At 34.4% G+C, this 17,488-nt stretch overlaps 1 protein-coding gene and 1 long non-coding RNA gene across 3 annotated transcripts; both read right to left on the minus strand.

The window, feature by feature from the left end:
- Nucleotides 1-7,837: 7,837 nt before the first annotated feature.
- Nucleotides 7,838-11,113, minus strand: LOC118479736. Of its 2 annotated transcripts, none has more exons than XR_004860342.1 (6): nucleotides 10,871-11,113; nucleotides 10,454-10,510; nucleotides 9,395-9,442; nucleotides 8,909-9,275; nucleotides 8,711-8,772; nucleotides 7,838-8,619 (listed from the first exon to the last, which is right to left on the minus strand). It is a non-coding gene; the product is annotated as an uncharacterized LOC118479736 (long non-coding RNA). The 2 variants fall into 2 exon arrangements; XR_004860341.1 differs by having other exon boundaries at nucleotides 7,838-8,623.
- A 1,817-nt stretch (nucleotides 11,114-12,930) lies between these two features.
- On the minus strand, nucleotides 12,931-14,308 carry LOC118479519 (uncharacterized mitochondrial protein AtMg00810-like). Its single transcript, XM_035974073.1, has 2 exons — nucleotides 14,112-14,308; nucleotides 12,931-14,029 (listed from the first exon to the last, which is right to left on the minus strand). The coding sequence occupies exons 1-2, from the start codon at nucleotides 14,306-14,308 to the stop codon at nucleotides 12,931-12,933; spliced, it is 1,296 nt and encodes a 431-aa protein (XP_035829966.1).
- Between the last annotated feature and the right edge of the window lie 3,180 nt (nucleotides 14,309-17,488).

A 17,488-nucleotide genomic window follows, 5' to 3' on the forward strand; every position in this document is an offset into this window, starting at 1 on the left:
CATGGCGGAAAACGCCCTATGGTAAGGGCATTATTCACCCAAACCACTACACATGGTCTTATCAAGTAAAGTTAGTAGATTTGATAGGGTTCTGAAAACATTTTTCTTTGTTGCTAACTTGCTATTTAGTAGAAAAAATTTAAAAAGTTTTAAATGTTAAAATTCGTTGATAATTTAGATCTTGATGGGCTTTATTTTTCTTAAATTCAAGTGGGTTTGCAAAGGACATCGGAAGGAATGATAGGATTTATCCTGATTATAATAAGATGGATTATTATGAACTTATTAGCATTTACAGGTTTTGGAGCATAAAAGAAGGCAGGTGAATGGAGTCCAGACGCGATAGAATGAGGATGGATGCAGAAGGAGATAGACTCAGTGTCCTGCCAGACGATCTCATCCTTCAGATCCTGTCTTTTGTTGGTTTAAAAGATGCTATTGGAACTAGTGTTTTGTCATCTAGATGGAGATATCTCTGGACTTCAATTCCTCATCTCAGTTTCTCAAGTCAGGACTCGATATGTTGTCTGAATTTGTTACCCATGTCCTCTCTCGTCGCAACAATCAAGTTCAGCTGTCTTCTTTCAATCTTTATCTTCGTAAAACCTTTGGCCAGGATGTTGCCCTAAGGATTATGAACCATGCCTTCTCCCTCAATGTCCAACAACTGAACGTTACCTGTAGGTTTACGTACCATTCATCTTCGTATGAGGAGAATCCTGGCATCCCTTATTCTCTTTCAGGTTCTCTGACTCTCAAACATCTCACTTTGAATTGGTATTCTTGTGTCGATCACATGATACTCACATCAACACGAGAGTTTTCATCTTTAACAACATTGCATCTTTATTATATCACATTATATGATGGTTTTCTTTCCATGTACCCCAACTTGGAGAATCTGACCTTAAATTGCTGCAAAATCAAGGGATCGGAGGTTTTAAGTATTTGTCATCCTCGACTTTCTAATCTCACACTTGAAAACGGAGACTGTGTCAATGTGGTTACACCTCAACTTAAAAATCTAACTATTTCAAACTATTTTGGAGGATATCAAATTTCTGCACCTGAGCTTGCTTCCTTGATTATTAAAGGTCAATGTATGTTCTCAACAGATGGTTTCCCTTCTTTGGAAAAAGCACAGTTCTCTTTACACAATATAAAGATGCAAAGCCGCTCGGATGATTCTAATGTTATTCGTCTGCTTCAAGAGTTCCGCAATGTCCAATTTCTTTCACTAAGCGAGGAAGTCATTCAGGTATATTACAAAATATTTTTCGTTCGATAAACCAAGAAAGTGAAATAGAACAAGGGTAGGCATCTTTTGACATGTTAATGAGGAAGGTTGTTTGCATTCAAGTGCTGATTCATACAGAATCGATGTTTAAATCAAAGCTTAATCAATGTGCTTAGCTCAACTGATCTTATAACAACTTGATACCATACCTCAGATTACAACGACTCACAAGACATGTACATTTTAGTCCCTAGGCTATCTATTTGTAACAATTAAGACCCTGGACTATTTTTCACGTAGACAAAACATGGGTCTGGTTTCTCCAAGTTAAATACATAAACTTACTAGAATATTTCTTTCTTACTGTACTTAAGGTGGGAGCACTTACATTACTTAAGCTTCATATAGATGTGATGTTATTATTATATATATTTCTATATTTGTTCTTCAATTCCTAATAGTTCTTAGGGATTATATGCTTGCAAAATCAGTGTAGATGATGAATGATCTTGATCAACAATACACGAGTCTCGTATTCAGATTCTTCAACTAGATACATACACTTTACTATGATATTTCTTTTTCTATCCTATTACACATGACACTACACTTGAGAAAGATTTCATTAATTTTTTTATATATAGCTTTCTTGAATAAAATTTTCTACAGGTTCTGAACTCAACTGTGGAACTAATCTAACACCGACCATCCACGTTTGCTAACTTAGAGAGTTTGACGATTCTTCCAAAAGTTTATTGTTTCTTGAGGCACAAACACACGAGGGTCATTATGTCTACTGAAGTAAAAAACTATTTGCTAAATAGTTCTCCAAAAGCCACCTTGACCGAGGTATGTATACGCATGGTTGCAAAAGTCGCTAGGCGCCCCCTAGTCGGTCGATTGGGGAGTTGAGAGTACTCGGCCTAGGCGGAGAGTACACGGGGAGTACTCGGACATGCCAAATTATAAAGAAATTAGTTTTCGGATATTAAATATATGTCAAATAACATAAATTTACTAATATTATAACAAAATACGTGAAATTGATATTCATTCTTTAATTTATAGGCATAGAAATTATGGTTTATTTTATTTTAAATCAAACTCTGCCCGAGTTGACCTACTAGATCCGATTTTGGCTGATGTTGACCGCATTTGATCGATTCCGAGCAATTAGTCGGAGTTGAAGAGAGTCGCCTCGGCAACCTACCTTGTAGCGACTACTCAGGGAGTACTCGGCCATGGAGACCTTGTTTTACAACCATGTGTATACGTATATGTTACATGATGATGAAAATTAATGTATTGCTAAGAAAAGCATAACGCTAACCTTATGACATAATTGCAGGTGCTACGAGAGAAGTGTTGTGACATAACCACGGAGCTTTAGCAAATTGTAAGCCATTGATTTCTCTCTCCAAATACATGCAATTAAGTGATAACTGGTATCAACTGTTGGTTGGTGCTTATCTATTTTTGATTCAGGTCTCCTTCTTGTGCAATAGTCATGTTTCACATGTTTGCAGCACTCATTTTATTTAGAACCAAATTAAGTTTATCTTTCTATGTTTAGAACGAAATTACGTTTATCTTCTTATGTTTAGAACCAAGTTACGTTTATCTTCTTATGTTTAGAACCAACTTATGTCTAATTTCTTATGTTTAGAACCAAATTTACGTGTACATTCAGTCTTGGTTTAAGCACTAATCAATTTGCATAAATTTCATAACATAACATAACATAATGCAAGTTTACTTACAACACTGCAACTGCCCGTAAGTTCTTATTTATTTTATTTTATGCTGTAATTCTTTTTATTGAAATATAATAATTTATATTCTAAAAATTTAATTATTTGTAGAGGTTTGGGTTGGGGTTCCAAAAATGAAACATTTTTGTTCGACACAGTTACATGGACGGTAATTGTAACATATATATATATATATATATATATATATATATATATATATATAGGGTAGGGATCCTAAGAGAAGTCCACCCTATATGAGAAACTTGAGAAGCATTCTGGACCACACATTTTTCTAAGCTTTTCGTAATATACACATATGTATAGTTTAAAATTGACTATATACATATGTGTATAACTCAATATACATATATGTATATAGTCAATTTTAAACTATACATATGTGTATATTACGAAATGCTTAGAAAAATGTGTGGTCCAGAATGCTTCTCAAGTTTCTCAACTAGCCTATCACTTCTCACATGATCCTTTTCCTATATATATATATATAGGTAGAGGATCCTGTAAAAAGTGCTCAAAGTGTGAGAAGTGTAAGAAGTGTATAATAACACTATATATAATACTATATAACACCATATAAACACCGTATAACAATATGTAACACCATATAATACCATATAACACTATGTAACACTATATATCATTATATAACAAATATAACACTATAGGTTGTCTGATAGCATGTCTATGATAGATGTATAGTGTTATATTTGTTATATAATGATATATAGTGTTACATAGTGTTATATGGTATTATATGATGTTACATATTGTTATACAGTGTTTATATGGTGTTATATAGTATTATATATAGTGTTATAATACACTTCTTACACTTCTCACACTTTAGGCCCTTTTTACACTATCCTTACCCTATATATATATATATATATATATATATATATATATATATATATATATATATATATATATATATATATATATATATATATATATATATATAGGGGAAGGTTCAAATGAAAACCACTAGTTATTGAGAAAACTAGAAAACTAACTAAAACCCACTAAAAAGAAGTGGGGGGGGGGGAGACTTTTAATGAAGGAGGGGTAAAATTGGAACAAAAATATATAACTTTTCAAACATTTCCCATTTCTCCATACGTTATCATTTTAAAACAAAAATGGCACCATAAGATCACAAATTTTCTTATCTTTCATTCAAGTATATTCGAGCATATTTTTTATGACATAAAAAAAGATTTATTGTGTCGTCTTGTTTTCAATACTATTATTATAGTAGTGCACATGTGCAATATAACATGTACTACAATGTGCATTACATGCTTAAAATTAGCTTTTTGATTCTAGTTTAGCTTTTAGGGTTAGTTTTTTTGGAGGTTTAGGATTAGGATTAGGTTTTTGGGTGTGTGGGGGGGGGGAGTTTAGGTTTTTGGGGGGTGGGGGGGGGGTTAGGTTTTTTTCGGGTTTATGTTTAGGGTTTAGTTTTAGGTTTTCGGGAGGGTGGGGGGTGGGGGGGTTTAGGTTTTTTTTTTTTTTTTTTTTTTTTGGGGGGGGGGGGGGTTAGGCTTTTGGTGGAAGGGTGAATTTAGGTTTTTTTTTGGGGGGGGGGGGGGTTTAGGTTTTTGGGGGGTGTCGGTGGGGGGTGGGTTAAGTGGTTTAGGCTTTCCGTATTAGTGTACATGTGCAGTACAACCAAATTTTTTTTTTTTTTTTGAACTTTTTTTTCCATATATAAAAAGTAGCGATTTTTCTAAAAAAGATTGTAAAAAAAATTTTTTTTTGTATGTTTTTAGGCTTTTTTAGTTAGTTTTCGAGTTTTCACAATAAAAGTGGTTTTCATTTAAACCATCCCCTATATATATATATATATATATATATATATATATATATATATATATATATATATATATATATATATATATATATAGGGTAGGGATCCTAAGAGAAGTTAACCCTATTTGAGAAACTTGAGAAGCAATCTGGTTAATACATTTTCCCTAAGCAAAAAATGCAAAAAAAGGTGAAAAAAATGCAAATTTTTTTTTTTTGGAAAAATCACAGCTTTTTCTTTAAGGATTATTTTTTTTTTTTAATTTTTTTTTTGGGATTTATACACATGTGTATATTGTTAATCTTTTAACTATACATATATGTATATTGACAATTATACATATATGTATATACATGTTTAAAATTGAAAAAATATGTGTTATAAATCCTAAACCTTATACCATAAACACTAAAGATAAACCTTAATGCTAAACCTAAACCCTAAAGCTAAACCCTAATTCTAAACCCTAATGCAAAACCCTAAAGCTCAACCCTAATTCTAAACCCTAATGCTAAACCCTAAAGCTAAAACTAAATCCTAAAGCTAAACCCTTAATGCTAAACCCTTAATGCTAAACCCTGATGCAAACCCTAAAGATAAAGCTAAACCCAAAAGTTAAAGCTAAACCCTAATGCTAAACACAAAAGCTAAACCCTAATGCTAAACCCTAAATACTATTATTAAACCCTAATGCTAAACCCTAAAGCTAAACCATAAAGCTAAACCCTAAACCCTAATGCTAAACCCTAAATACTAATGCTAAACCCTAAATAACACTTATTTTTCAATTTTAAACATGTATATACATATATGTATAATTGACAATATACATATATGTATAGTTAAAAAGATTAACAATATATACATGTGTATAAATCCAAAAAAAAATTAAAAAAAAATAAATAAAAAATTAAATTCTTAAAGAAAAACTTGCGATTTTTCAAAAAAAAAAAAATTTACATTTTGTTTACATTTTTTTTTCATTTTTTTGCTTAAGGAAAATGTGTGATGCAGAATGCTTCTCAAGTTTCTCAAATAGTCCTATATATATATATATATATATATATATATATATATATATATATATATATATATATATTAACCTTTAATATGGAATGCGGTTTGGTTATTTATTGTTTTATAAGTGACACGTCGGTCGAACTAGGTGTTACATCTTAAGTGAAAGAACATCATGAAATCACAAAGGAGGAAATAGGGAAGAGATGCATGAAACATTGTCTAGGAAAACATGTAAGACATATATGGCTTTATACTTTGATTGTTCCATGGATAATCTAATAGTAGTGCCCAATGTCATATGGGCTACAATACTAAAGAGTTTGTGAACATGCAATGCATACATGTTGAGCAAAAATACACTATTAATTAAAAATTCTGAGCTTTATATTTTAAAATTTTGCTCTCTATGCTAAAGGTGTATAAATCGGTTCTTTTAGCCAAACGAATTTGGTTTATGAACTGGATCAATTTTTTTTTTTTTTGAATGTGGGCTCAAATCGGTTTAGCCCAAACCGGTTCAGTTTGTGAATCGATTTATGGGATGAAAAGCCTAACCCACTCTAATCGGTTTGGTCGGGTTCTGATTGGAAACCCAAACCTATTCCTAAATCGGTTTGGCCCTGACATATCCCCAAACCTGTTTAAATTTAATTAAAAAAATGCAAATTAGACCAAAAATAACTTTTTTATTTGATATTAAAAACTTGAAATAACATAAATTGAAATACAAATAATAGCAATAAAAGTTTTTTGAGCGCTTAAGAGTGTAGAGAACTTTTTCATCGTTTTTGTTTTGATTCAACCAAAACACATATTATGCTAGAGAAATTAGATTTTAATAATCCTATTTTTTAGTATGGCCAATAATAATCCATCTTTAAAAATCTCCACTGACAGCCCTACTTTTTTAAAAAAAATTCACTAGACCTCCGTTAAAAAAACTTAACCTCGTTAAGATTTTTTTTTCGAATTTCAAACTGATGTTTTAGGGCTTTTAATCAGAAAGAACGAGAAGACAAGTCGATTAATGTAAAATTTTCCTCGAAATGGTGCTTCAAACGACTTATTTTTTGTTAATTGTGAGTTTAAACACCCAAATTGAAGCACCTTTTTCGTCGTTTGGAGCACCATTTCGAGGTATTTTACATCAATCGACTCGTATCCTCGATCTGATCAAAATCCCTAAAACATATGTTTGAAATACGGAAAAAACTTAACATAGTTAAGTTTTTTTTAATGGAGGTCCAGTGAGGATTTTTTTAAAAGGTGCGACTCCTAGTGGGGATTTTTGAAGGTGAGATTATTATTGGCCAACTACCAAAATGTGCTATTATTAAAATCCAATTTACCTATATACTAACACTAGTAAGGTGCCCGCGCGATGCGGCGGGGGTAACAATTTGCATTGCGGTGATCGTTTCTGGTAGTTTTCTTGTTCATATAATATTTATTGTAGCATCATTGTGGCGAATATACGTCATAAGCGAAGTCATTGATTAATCCATTTCATGGTGGTGTGCATTTTCAACCAAAGTTGTAACCGAAGTCATCGGTTAGTCTATTTTATTAACCAATCAATTTTTGGTTAATCAGTTCGACGGTTTTTTGTTCGGTTCTTTTAATTTTGGTTAATAACCAAAACAATAATTGGGTTTAAATTTTTGCTTTAAAATACATTAAATGGATGTAAAAATACATATGATATTTAAGACTCGCCTCGCCAATTTCATTAAAAAAAAGACACAGCCAATTAATTTATCAATTTGTTCCACAACCATTTATGTTACGTTAATATCCCATCCAATATGAAGTTAAACTAATTTTTATTACAAACAAATAGTAAAAGTATATATAAATCGGAATAAATTGCATAAATCACTTTTAGTAATCAAAGAATAAAATAAAAATTAACAGCGACTCCAAGAAAGACTACAAATGAATGACTTAACCTCAAATGTCTATCTGCAACAAATGATTCGATGTTTTTACCCCTTACAAAGAATTGGTAAGTTTTTATACCTTCCATATAATGGAACAAGTAGCTAAATGTTGCATACTCTCGTCATGGCTAATGTTGTTGATATGATGATGAAGTTCCTTCAAATCAAATCTCATAAATGATATTCGCCATTAAAACAAAGAACCAACTATATAGTGCAAATGACTATCCGGAAAAAGAACACATAAATAAGGCTTACTTAATTATAAGAAGCTCTAAATGAAGTTAGTCAATTTAAGCTCCTCCAAGATGCTTACCAGGTGAGGGCTAAGTAACAACTAAATTTAAAATTTCTATAACAATTTTTACGAAACTTACATGCCCATCATGGTAAGCACGAACTTCATGGTTCAGTACCGCTTCGTTACCCATAATGAAAATAACAAAATTTACCAAAATCGACCCATATCGACCGTGTACTTGTCAGAATTGAACCATAGGTACCCCACCAAGCTCATGGTAAAGAAAATTTTGAATGGCTTCAAATGTAAGCATGGCAGCATGACAACACCATCATCAGATCATAACAAGCAACTTTATCCACGGAATAATCAACTGCTAAGATCGATAACACCGTGTTTGAAGTAATAAAGGGTGGTTCTTTCATTGGGTCCACTGTACTCAGCAAAATATCTAAGGGAGCCAACTCAAATGGCGGTCTTTTTCATACCTTAGAGACAAATAATCAAGGTGTATTTCATGTTTGATTAGGAACCATTCGGTAAATTAATCAAAGATCCATGATACTGCGAACCTCTCAAGCCACAAAGCATCTGCATCACTAACTAAATATGAAAGTGAAAACACAATTAACTTCACAATCACAATAACTTTATCAAGAACAACCTTAATTTGTAAAATGAAAGTGTAACCTGCAGTAGGCAGCCTGACTTGTTACAAATTACTTGCAAACTAATCTGTTGGAAAACGCAGCCTGAACCATGATGAAAAAAAAAACATCATGCTACTACATAAATTATTTTTTATCAACTAAGAATGTTCGGAATTCTGGAAAATAAATTACAAATTCAAGAAACATAAAACAAATAGACGATTATATTTTAGCATACCTGTAGAATATGTTGTAGGATGGTAGGATCAATGTTATCTAAGAACCGTAAAAGCCCCTAGACCCTTAATACTTGTTCTCTAAGCTCCATAATGCTCTCTATCTCAACATCAATCATGTGATTACCAACTCCATTTCCATTTGGAAGAAATGACCACAACGGGCCATAATGGAATTGCGTGTGTCAATCATGGTTCCAATTGTGATTGCTTCAGTTACTTGGATAGCGTATTTGATAACTGATGACCTTCGTTCTTCACCTTCAATAATGCCTGGCGAGCTACTTCCCTTTCAAGGTCTTTCTTTCGCTTTGCCTCCAACATAGCTTCTACTCGCCTACTTGCATTTTTTGCAGCCTCCGTTGTTGCCTGCAATCAAGCTTATTATGGTATTACACAAAACAATCCATAATCTAGTCAACACCTTTCGCAAGCTCTTATAATAAGTAACATTAACAAAAAGAAAATAAGTTCAACTGATATATAACCTTTCCTTTTCAGGTTTTCTAGCTCCTTTTTCTCTCGATGCAGCTTCTCTGGATCCCATGTAAATAGAGAAGATGAGATGGATTAGTAAGTTTGGGGTTATAACAGATGATTTTGTGTCGAAACGGTCCAGGCTGGGTTAACCCACAAAGACTTCTTTTCCATATTTCAAAATATTTGACGTGTTAAAACTATTATTACAAACAGAAAGATACAATAATAACCTAAATCCTCATCACATAAATTATTCATTTTATTACAATAATAACCTAAAACTATTATTACATAAATTATTCATTTTATGTAGAAAAAAATTGGGTGCCTTGAAGTCATTTGACCTGTTAGACCTGGATCTAATCCTTAGTGGTGGATATAGAAAATCACAACGTTTCAAAAAAAAAGGTAACAAAATCGAAAAAACGACAATTTTTTCCAAAATATACACTACCGTTGGAACGTCAAGGGGTAGCGGGGACCACCCCTCTTATAAAGCTATATCCGCCCCTACTAATCCTATTAGAGATATATCATAAAAATACAACTTAAATAAACCCATTCATATAAAAATGGGTCAACATTGACCATGCCAAACCTTTTATATTGTATCAAGCCTTAAATATTGTATTAGTAAATCGGTTTTTTAAACAGTAGCCTGGTACAACTTCCCATGTCAAACCTGACCAGAATGTGGAGTACTATTCCCTATATTATGCAAAATGAATGGCGGTTAGCAAGAACTATATGAACCAAAAACAATATTTTCACACATAACGCTCAGCGTCATCTTTCTGGCTATCAAATATAATAGAATTCAGTTTCGGCTGAGACATATGTTTAATTTGATCCAATCTGCCAACTGATGACTCTGAAGGTTATGCATAACAAACAACCATGAGTAACAAAGCAATCTGTGAAGCATTTATATTATTTAAAAGCATGGAAGCAAAACTCACGATTATCAATTAAGTCACTTGTAACCTGTAGCCTTGTCCTCTAAGTCTGCTATAGCAATATTATTATGTCAAAAATAAACAAAAATTGCTACTTAACATGATGAATACCTCTATATCCCATATTCCAATCACATCTTTGCTGAAGAATTTCTTGTATATTACCAGCTGAAAAATAAACAAGAGGTAAAAAACGGTTGGCTTGGCTTGGGCCACTCCAAACAAATTTTTAATTATTTTTCCTCTAATTTACGACAAAATATTGTCGTATACATGATTAATATATCTAGATTGTTAACCTCTTTATTGGACAATTAAAAAATTATCTTCAGTCAAGCAGTATCCAGATTTTGTATCATTTGGTACCAACTTTAGCAAATATCACTCTTCGATCATATTTATCAAGCCTCAAAGTGCTTATTCCAAATCACTACTTACAACATATACAACAAACTGCGATACAGATCTTATTAATAGAAGATTTAAAAGTGCATACATAAATTAAAAACAACAAATTTAGTATCATACCATTTTCCGAATGGATGTCACTCAACAACGACCAAAACCAAAGACAACGTGACAACTTTCGATACAAACTGAAGGTCAAAATAGCAAGTCAGGTTCAGATCCTTGTTTAATCTTCATCTTCAACATTCCAGTTCTTTGTTCTTCTCCGACTCCATTGTATCCGTTCTAAAATGGAGAGTGGCATGAGAGAGAATTGGAAGTAGGGTTTGAAAAGGAGGAGAGTTCGTTTTGCAATATCTGATATCTCTTGTTCGTTTTGTCTGTCTCTCATAAACTTTTAAAATTTTGAAACCTACCGCTAAAAAAATACTTAAAATCCTGAAGTTAGTTAGCTTAAAATAAGGAAAATGTGTAACTATTATTCAAATAAGCAAAAACTTGTGGTAATTAGAGTGTAACTAAGATGAGGGAAGTAAAATGTAATTAGTGCTAGATTAACTACCCTTATTTTAGGTTGTACCTTATGCAGTAGAAAGAAAAAAGTTTTTATTTTTTTCGGTATTTTAAAATGTCTCTTCCGCATGCATTACAATATAGTATAGATGTAATAAAAATACTTCAGTAGTGACACCCGAATGCTCTAAGCCGCAATTCTAACTTGGGCGAGACTTGTACCTTTAATCCGTGCGTCGATATTGAACAAGACAACTACCGAAACGTCGACAAAAATGTGTAGGTCGTCATGCTATCTTTGGATTTTTTTTAAACATTATAGTTTATAAGATATGTCAAGAATAAGTAAAAAAATTATAAGTTTGTTATTGAGGGGTGAATTGTAACTAATTATCTATAATTTTGTTAAAACCTTAGGGATTTAAGTGTAATAAGTTTAGGGGCTAAAAAATAAATAGTGTTTAAAAGACCAAACTACCCTCATTTTAGGGGTCTTTCTATAAATAAAGGGGGGGAAAAGTTCTTATTTTTGGGGTATCTTAAAATGCCCTTGCCTCATGCATTATAATATAGTATAGATATTGGGGCTAGAATGCGAAAAAAAAAATTGGAAAAAGCGGTCTAAAATGACCCATACGACAATATAACGGCAATAAGAAACATGTTACAAACCGGTTTTTATCACATTATAAACCATTCTTTTTAACTACAAACTGGGTTTTTACATATCCAAAACGTTTCGGATCCAAATCGTTTTTTTTTTGTGTGAAATCACGAACTGATTACGAATCGGTGGGTTGGGTCAGGGTTTAAAACGGGTTGGGCAAACCAACTTTTAGTGTAGCAGGCTGGGTCAGAAACCGGTTTGGCAGACGCAAATTATTTTTTTGGTACACATTTACTCTACATTGTGTACTATAACTTAAAGACAACCTTTTGATTTTTGCGTGACATAAACGATTGGAGAACTTACATGTTCATTTAAGAAGTTGATGGTGGAGATAAAAATAAATCTTGTTAATTCAAACATGTAGTTATTCATGATTATTTAGTATATTTAGATTTATTAAAGAACAAAGTGAAATTATAATAAACATCGATACAAGTTAGGAGATATGATGTACACACTTGCTCAAAACTATTAGGATTTTAGACGTCAATGAACCCAAGAGATCAAGGGGGCAGCGCCCGAGGCGGGTCCAAGGGGTTGAGCCCCTGCTAGGGCCTCGTGGTCTCGGTGGCGAGGCCCATGCATCTATAGAAACTGGTAATCAGAGTTTTATTCATTTGGCATATGTCTTTTTCTGATGAAAAAATACAAAGAAGAAAGGGCCTTAAATAGGCAAAACAATAGACCAAACGAAGGAAACAAATAAAAGAGAATTAAAAATAATTGCTGGAGATATGCGTGGATCTTTGATTGGGAGTGAAACAAGGAGAGATAATTATGCACAGAATAATGCATTTTCAATACCCCCCCTCAAGTTGGAGCATGTAGATTTCGAATGCCCAACTTGCTCAGTAGAGAGTTGAGGTGCTGAGCTCCAAGGGCCTTGGTTAACAAATCTGCAACTTGATTTTTGGAGCTAATATAAACTGGTTCAACTTCTCTGCTTTCAACTCTTTCACGGACAAAGTAACAATCCATCTGTACGTGCTTTGTTCTCTCATGGAAGGCTGGATTGTTTGCTAATTGCTATATGCCTAGCCGCCTGGTTATCGCGGAACAAAACAGTTGGTTCTCCTTGTTTAGCCTCTAATTCACTCAACATCCACCTTGCCCAAATCACCTCGCTGACAGTAGTAGCCATGGCTCTGTACTCTGCCTCTGCAGATGATCTTGAAACTACTGATTGCTTCTTTGACTTCCATGATATGGGTGCTCCTTCGAGAGACAATAAGTAACCAGTTCGAGACTTTCTTGACAAAGGGCATCCTAACCAATCCGCATCACAATATGACAATAAGTTCATGCCACCTTCTTTTGGTAACAATATACCTTGTCCCGGAGTCGATTTCAAGTACCGCAGAACTCTAGTTGCTGCATCCATGTGGTTCTGGCGAGGGTCTGTCACGAATTGGCTGAGGATATTCACTGCGTAGGTGATGTCCGGTCTGGTGGCCTGCAGGTAAAGGAGACGACCAACTAACCTCCTGTATTGACTGCTATCCACTTTATCTTCTCCTTCTCCCTTCCCAAGCTTAAGGTTTTGTTCCAAGGGAAAGGAACTAGGTTTACACCCTTCCAGGCCGCTATCCCTCAGGATATCTAGTGTGTATTTTCTTTGACTCAAGACCAAACCTTCCTTAGTACGAGAGACTTCGATTCCAAGAAAATATTTTAACGGACCCATGTCTTTGATTCTGAACATCTCGTCGAGCTGATCTTTAGTGTGTTGTATTTTTACAGAGTCGTTTCCAACTATGACTACATAATCAACATATATAAGCGCAGCTACATAGGACCTTTCTGACTTATAAATGAACAGAGAATAATCTGCCTTTGACTGTCTGAACTCGAGCTCAACGAGAGCTTTTGTGAACTTTTGATACCAATTACGTGACGCCTGTTTCAAACCATAGATCGATTTTCTTAATCTGCAAACACGAGCCTCCCCCTGTTTAGCAAAACCATCTGGAATCTTCATGTAGACTTCTTCCTCTAAATCCCCATGCAAGAAAGCGTTATTCACGTCAAGTTGGTGAATAATCCAATTTCTTTCACAGCCACGGCCAACAAGGTACGAATAGTAACCAACTTTGCAACTGGTGCAAATGTATCATGATAATCAAACCCTTCGAGTTGAGTGAAACCCTTCGCCACCAATCTCGCCTTATATCTATCCACCTCTCCATTTGTTTGTACTTGATTTTGTAAACCCACTTTGAGTCAGTCGCCCTTTTGTTTTTAGGCAACGCCTCAAGAGTCCAAGTACCATTTTGTTCAAGGGCCTTAATTTCTTTCTTCATGGCTTCTCGCCATTCATGGTTTAGTGATGCTTGACGAAAAGTCTTGGGCTCATCGCATGAGTCGATAGCTGACATAAAAGCTTTATGGGTGGGAGAAAAATTATCATAAGAGATGTAACAAGCTAGAGGATGTACCGTGGATGAACTTTGATTAGCTGTGGGTCGAGTATGGTCTATCGATGGGGGAAGCTTGACATTGTAATCGTTGAAGCGTGCTGGTTAGGTTCGAACTCTGGATGGTCGAACTTGGGCATTTTCTTCCTCTTGAACCGAAGTGTTTTGTTCAGAAGGACCAGCAGTGTTTTGCATTTCATGTTCCGCAATTTGTGCATTGTTAAGATCTTGATCATTAATGTTTGAGGTGTTCAACGATGCCTCAACTAAAACTTCATGGCTGATGGTCTCGACATCATCCTCGTGACCGTGGGCAGTCTCTCCATTCTGATTTTTTTCGTTCCCATTAACATGAGGGTTGACTAAGGGTTCGCCTTCATTTGTCTCATTATAATACCAGGGGGGAAAATCAAAAAGTTTCTCATTTTCGCTTTTGTCGATATGATCCATGCTCTTGAAAGGAAAAACATTTTCAACAAATTTCACATCTCTTGACACCACCATTTTGCTATCGGTAATGTCATATATTTTGTACCCTTTGGTTCCCGATGGATAACCTAAAAATACCCCGGGTTTCCCTTTCCATTCAAATTTGTCTCCATCTGTGTCGGTATTTCGAAAGTAAGCGAGGCAACCAAAAATCTTCATATGTTCATAATCAGGTTCTTCTTCATGTAAAATTTCAAATGGGGTTTTGTTGTTAATGGTGTTTGATGGGAGACGATTGATTATGTAGGCCGCTGTCATGACACACTCGGCCCAAAACTTCTTTGGCAAATTTGCCTCAAATCTAAGTGCTCGTGCAGTCTCGAGCAAATCTTTGTGCTTACGTTCTACAACACCATTCTGTTGTGGTGTGTGTGGGCAAGTGGTCTCAAGAATTATGCCCTCTTAAGCATAAAAGTTGTGCATTCGGTTTGAAATAAACTCCCCCCCCCCCCCGTTATCACAACGAATCCTTTTAATTGATTTTCCAAATTGCGTTTTGATCATTTTGTGGAAAAATATCAGATGGTCACCCGCATCAAATTTGTGTTTTAGAAGGAAAACCCAAACAGATCGACTGTAGTCATCCATGATCGTTAAAAAATAGTTTGCTCTTGAAAACGAAGGAGTTCTATACCTTCCCCAAAGATCACAATGCAACAATTCGAAACATTCTTTGGTTTTGATAGAACTTATGAGAAAATTGGTAACCGGGTGTGCTTGGCTTTAGCACACGAATCACAATCAATAGTTTTAAAAGACGCATTCTTGACAAAATCAAAATAAGAAAGTTTACCGCTAGAAGCATGACCAAGTCTTTTATGCCATACCTCCATCGACGCCGACATAGCGTTACTTTCTCGTTCAACCATCTTCATCCGGTATAAGCCATGTTGACATTTACCCGTTCCGATTAGTTTCTTCGAATTCAAGTCTTGCATTACGAAGAAGTCTGCAATGAAGGTCTCGAGTCAGCCGACTAACCGACAATAGGTTGCAAGTAAAATCTGGAACGTATAAGATATCTCGAATTTCAGTCCCATTTGGTAAGGTGGACGACCCTTTCCCTTTTACAGGTATAGAGTCTCCATTTGGAATTCTTACCGGTAGTTCGTGTGTTGTTTTTAAGTTGCCATGAAACAAATTAAGAAGGTAGGTTATGTGTTCGGTACACCCTGAATCAACGATCCAGTTGCCATCATTGCCTAATCTAGCCCCCATGTTTGCCATCCACTGGATTATCTCGTCATTAGTGAACGAGCTGATAAACTGTTCGTACTTCTCACGGTTTAATCCAGGGATTGGACTCGATTGATTTAGATTGTCGGCAGCGGAATTGGATTTGGTTCGGCTCTGGTCATCACCGGCCATGGTGGTGAGCAGGAGTCGATTGAATGGGAGGCGAAAAAGAAGCCGAAGTGTATATATTTTTTTTAGGGTTCAGGAACCCGCTTTGATACCATATAGAAATTGGTAATCAGAGTTTTATTCATTTGCATATGCATTTTTCTGATGAAAAAAATACAAAGAAGAAAGGGCCTTAAACAGGCAAAACAATAGACCAAACGAAGGAAACAAATAAAAGAGAATTAAAAATAATTGCTGGAGATATGCGTGGATCTTTGATTGAGAGTGAAACAAGGAGAGATAATTATGCACAGAATAATGCATTTTCAATAGCAACAGTGAAGGAAACAAATAAAAGAGAATTAAAAATAATTGCTGGAGATATGCGTGGATCTTTGATTGAGAGTGAAACAAGGAGAGATAATTATGCACAGAATAATGCATTTTCAATAGCAACAGTCTTAGTTATCGAGTGACACCCACAATGGAAAAAAATTTAGATTACCATGTTGAAAAGCTACTGAAAGTTGCTTCGAATTTGCATGGTTGGTATAAAGTTGCATGATATTTTATTGTCAGTGGGAACTAGTCATCAGTAATATCTTGGTCCACTGGTGATTATAATCAACAATAACTGCTATGAGAAGTAAGTGTGCATCACAACAACTTGGACAATTAGTAGCAATTTGGTTACTGTTGAAGGAGCTCATAAGCTCATACTTAGGGATTTTCATACTAACAAGTTTATTGTTAATGTAACAAAATAACTGTTAACCGTTTTAACCACCAACTAATATACTCTTTGATGAAAAAAGTTGCGTTATTTCAGTTAACTGTTGTGATAATTTTCTACCTATAAAAGAGAGGTCTTCGGTCTATTTACAAACACATTTGATATATTGTTTCGCATAAAATTGCATTCTCGTTTTTGTTAACCTTTCGAAAAATTTGATTAAGATTTTATACCCACACAACACAATTCAGAAAGCTTTCCGGTGTTTACAGCAAATAAAACCTACATTTTTCATGACATCTGGTTTGAACTTGATAAAAGGTTTTCTGTGAAAATACTATTAATGAATAAACGATCCGAGACTGATCTTGCCTAAACTCGAGCTTGAGCCCGACTCTTTTCATTTCAAGCTTTTTTTTAAAGCTCGAGCTAGGCTCATGAGTTGTCTTTCAATCTCAAGCTCGGCTCTTACCTCATGTCATTTATTATTTAGTATATATATATATATATATATCGACACACATATAATTTTTATATTTAACACATTATATATATTATTTCATTCTTTATCATGA

The sequence above is a fragment of the Helianthus annuus genome, chromosome 6 (genome assembly GCF_002127325.2).
Source record: "Helianthus annuus cultivar XRQ/B chromosome 6, HanXRQr2.0-SUNRISE, whole genome shotgun sequence".
NCBI lineage: Eukaryota > Viridiplantae > Streptophyta > Magnoliopsida > Asterales > Asteraceae > Helianthus > Helianthus annuus.

Bases quoted from the DNA above. Each gene is read 5' to 3' on its own strand.
- LOC118479519 (XM_035974073.1), bottom strand. From the start codon at position 14,308: ATGTCAGCTATCGACTCATGCGATGAGCCCAAGACTTTTCGTCAAGCA. The intron at 14,030-14,111 runs GTGGATAGATAT...CATTTGCACCAG, and splicing joins AAGTACAAACAAATGGAGAG to TTGCAAAGTTGGTTACTATT.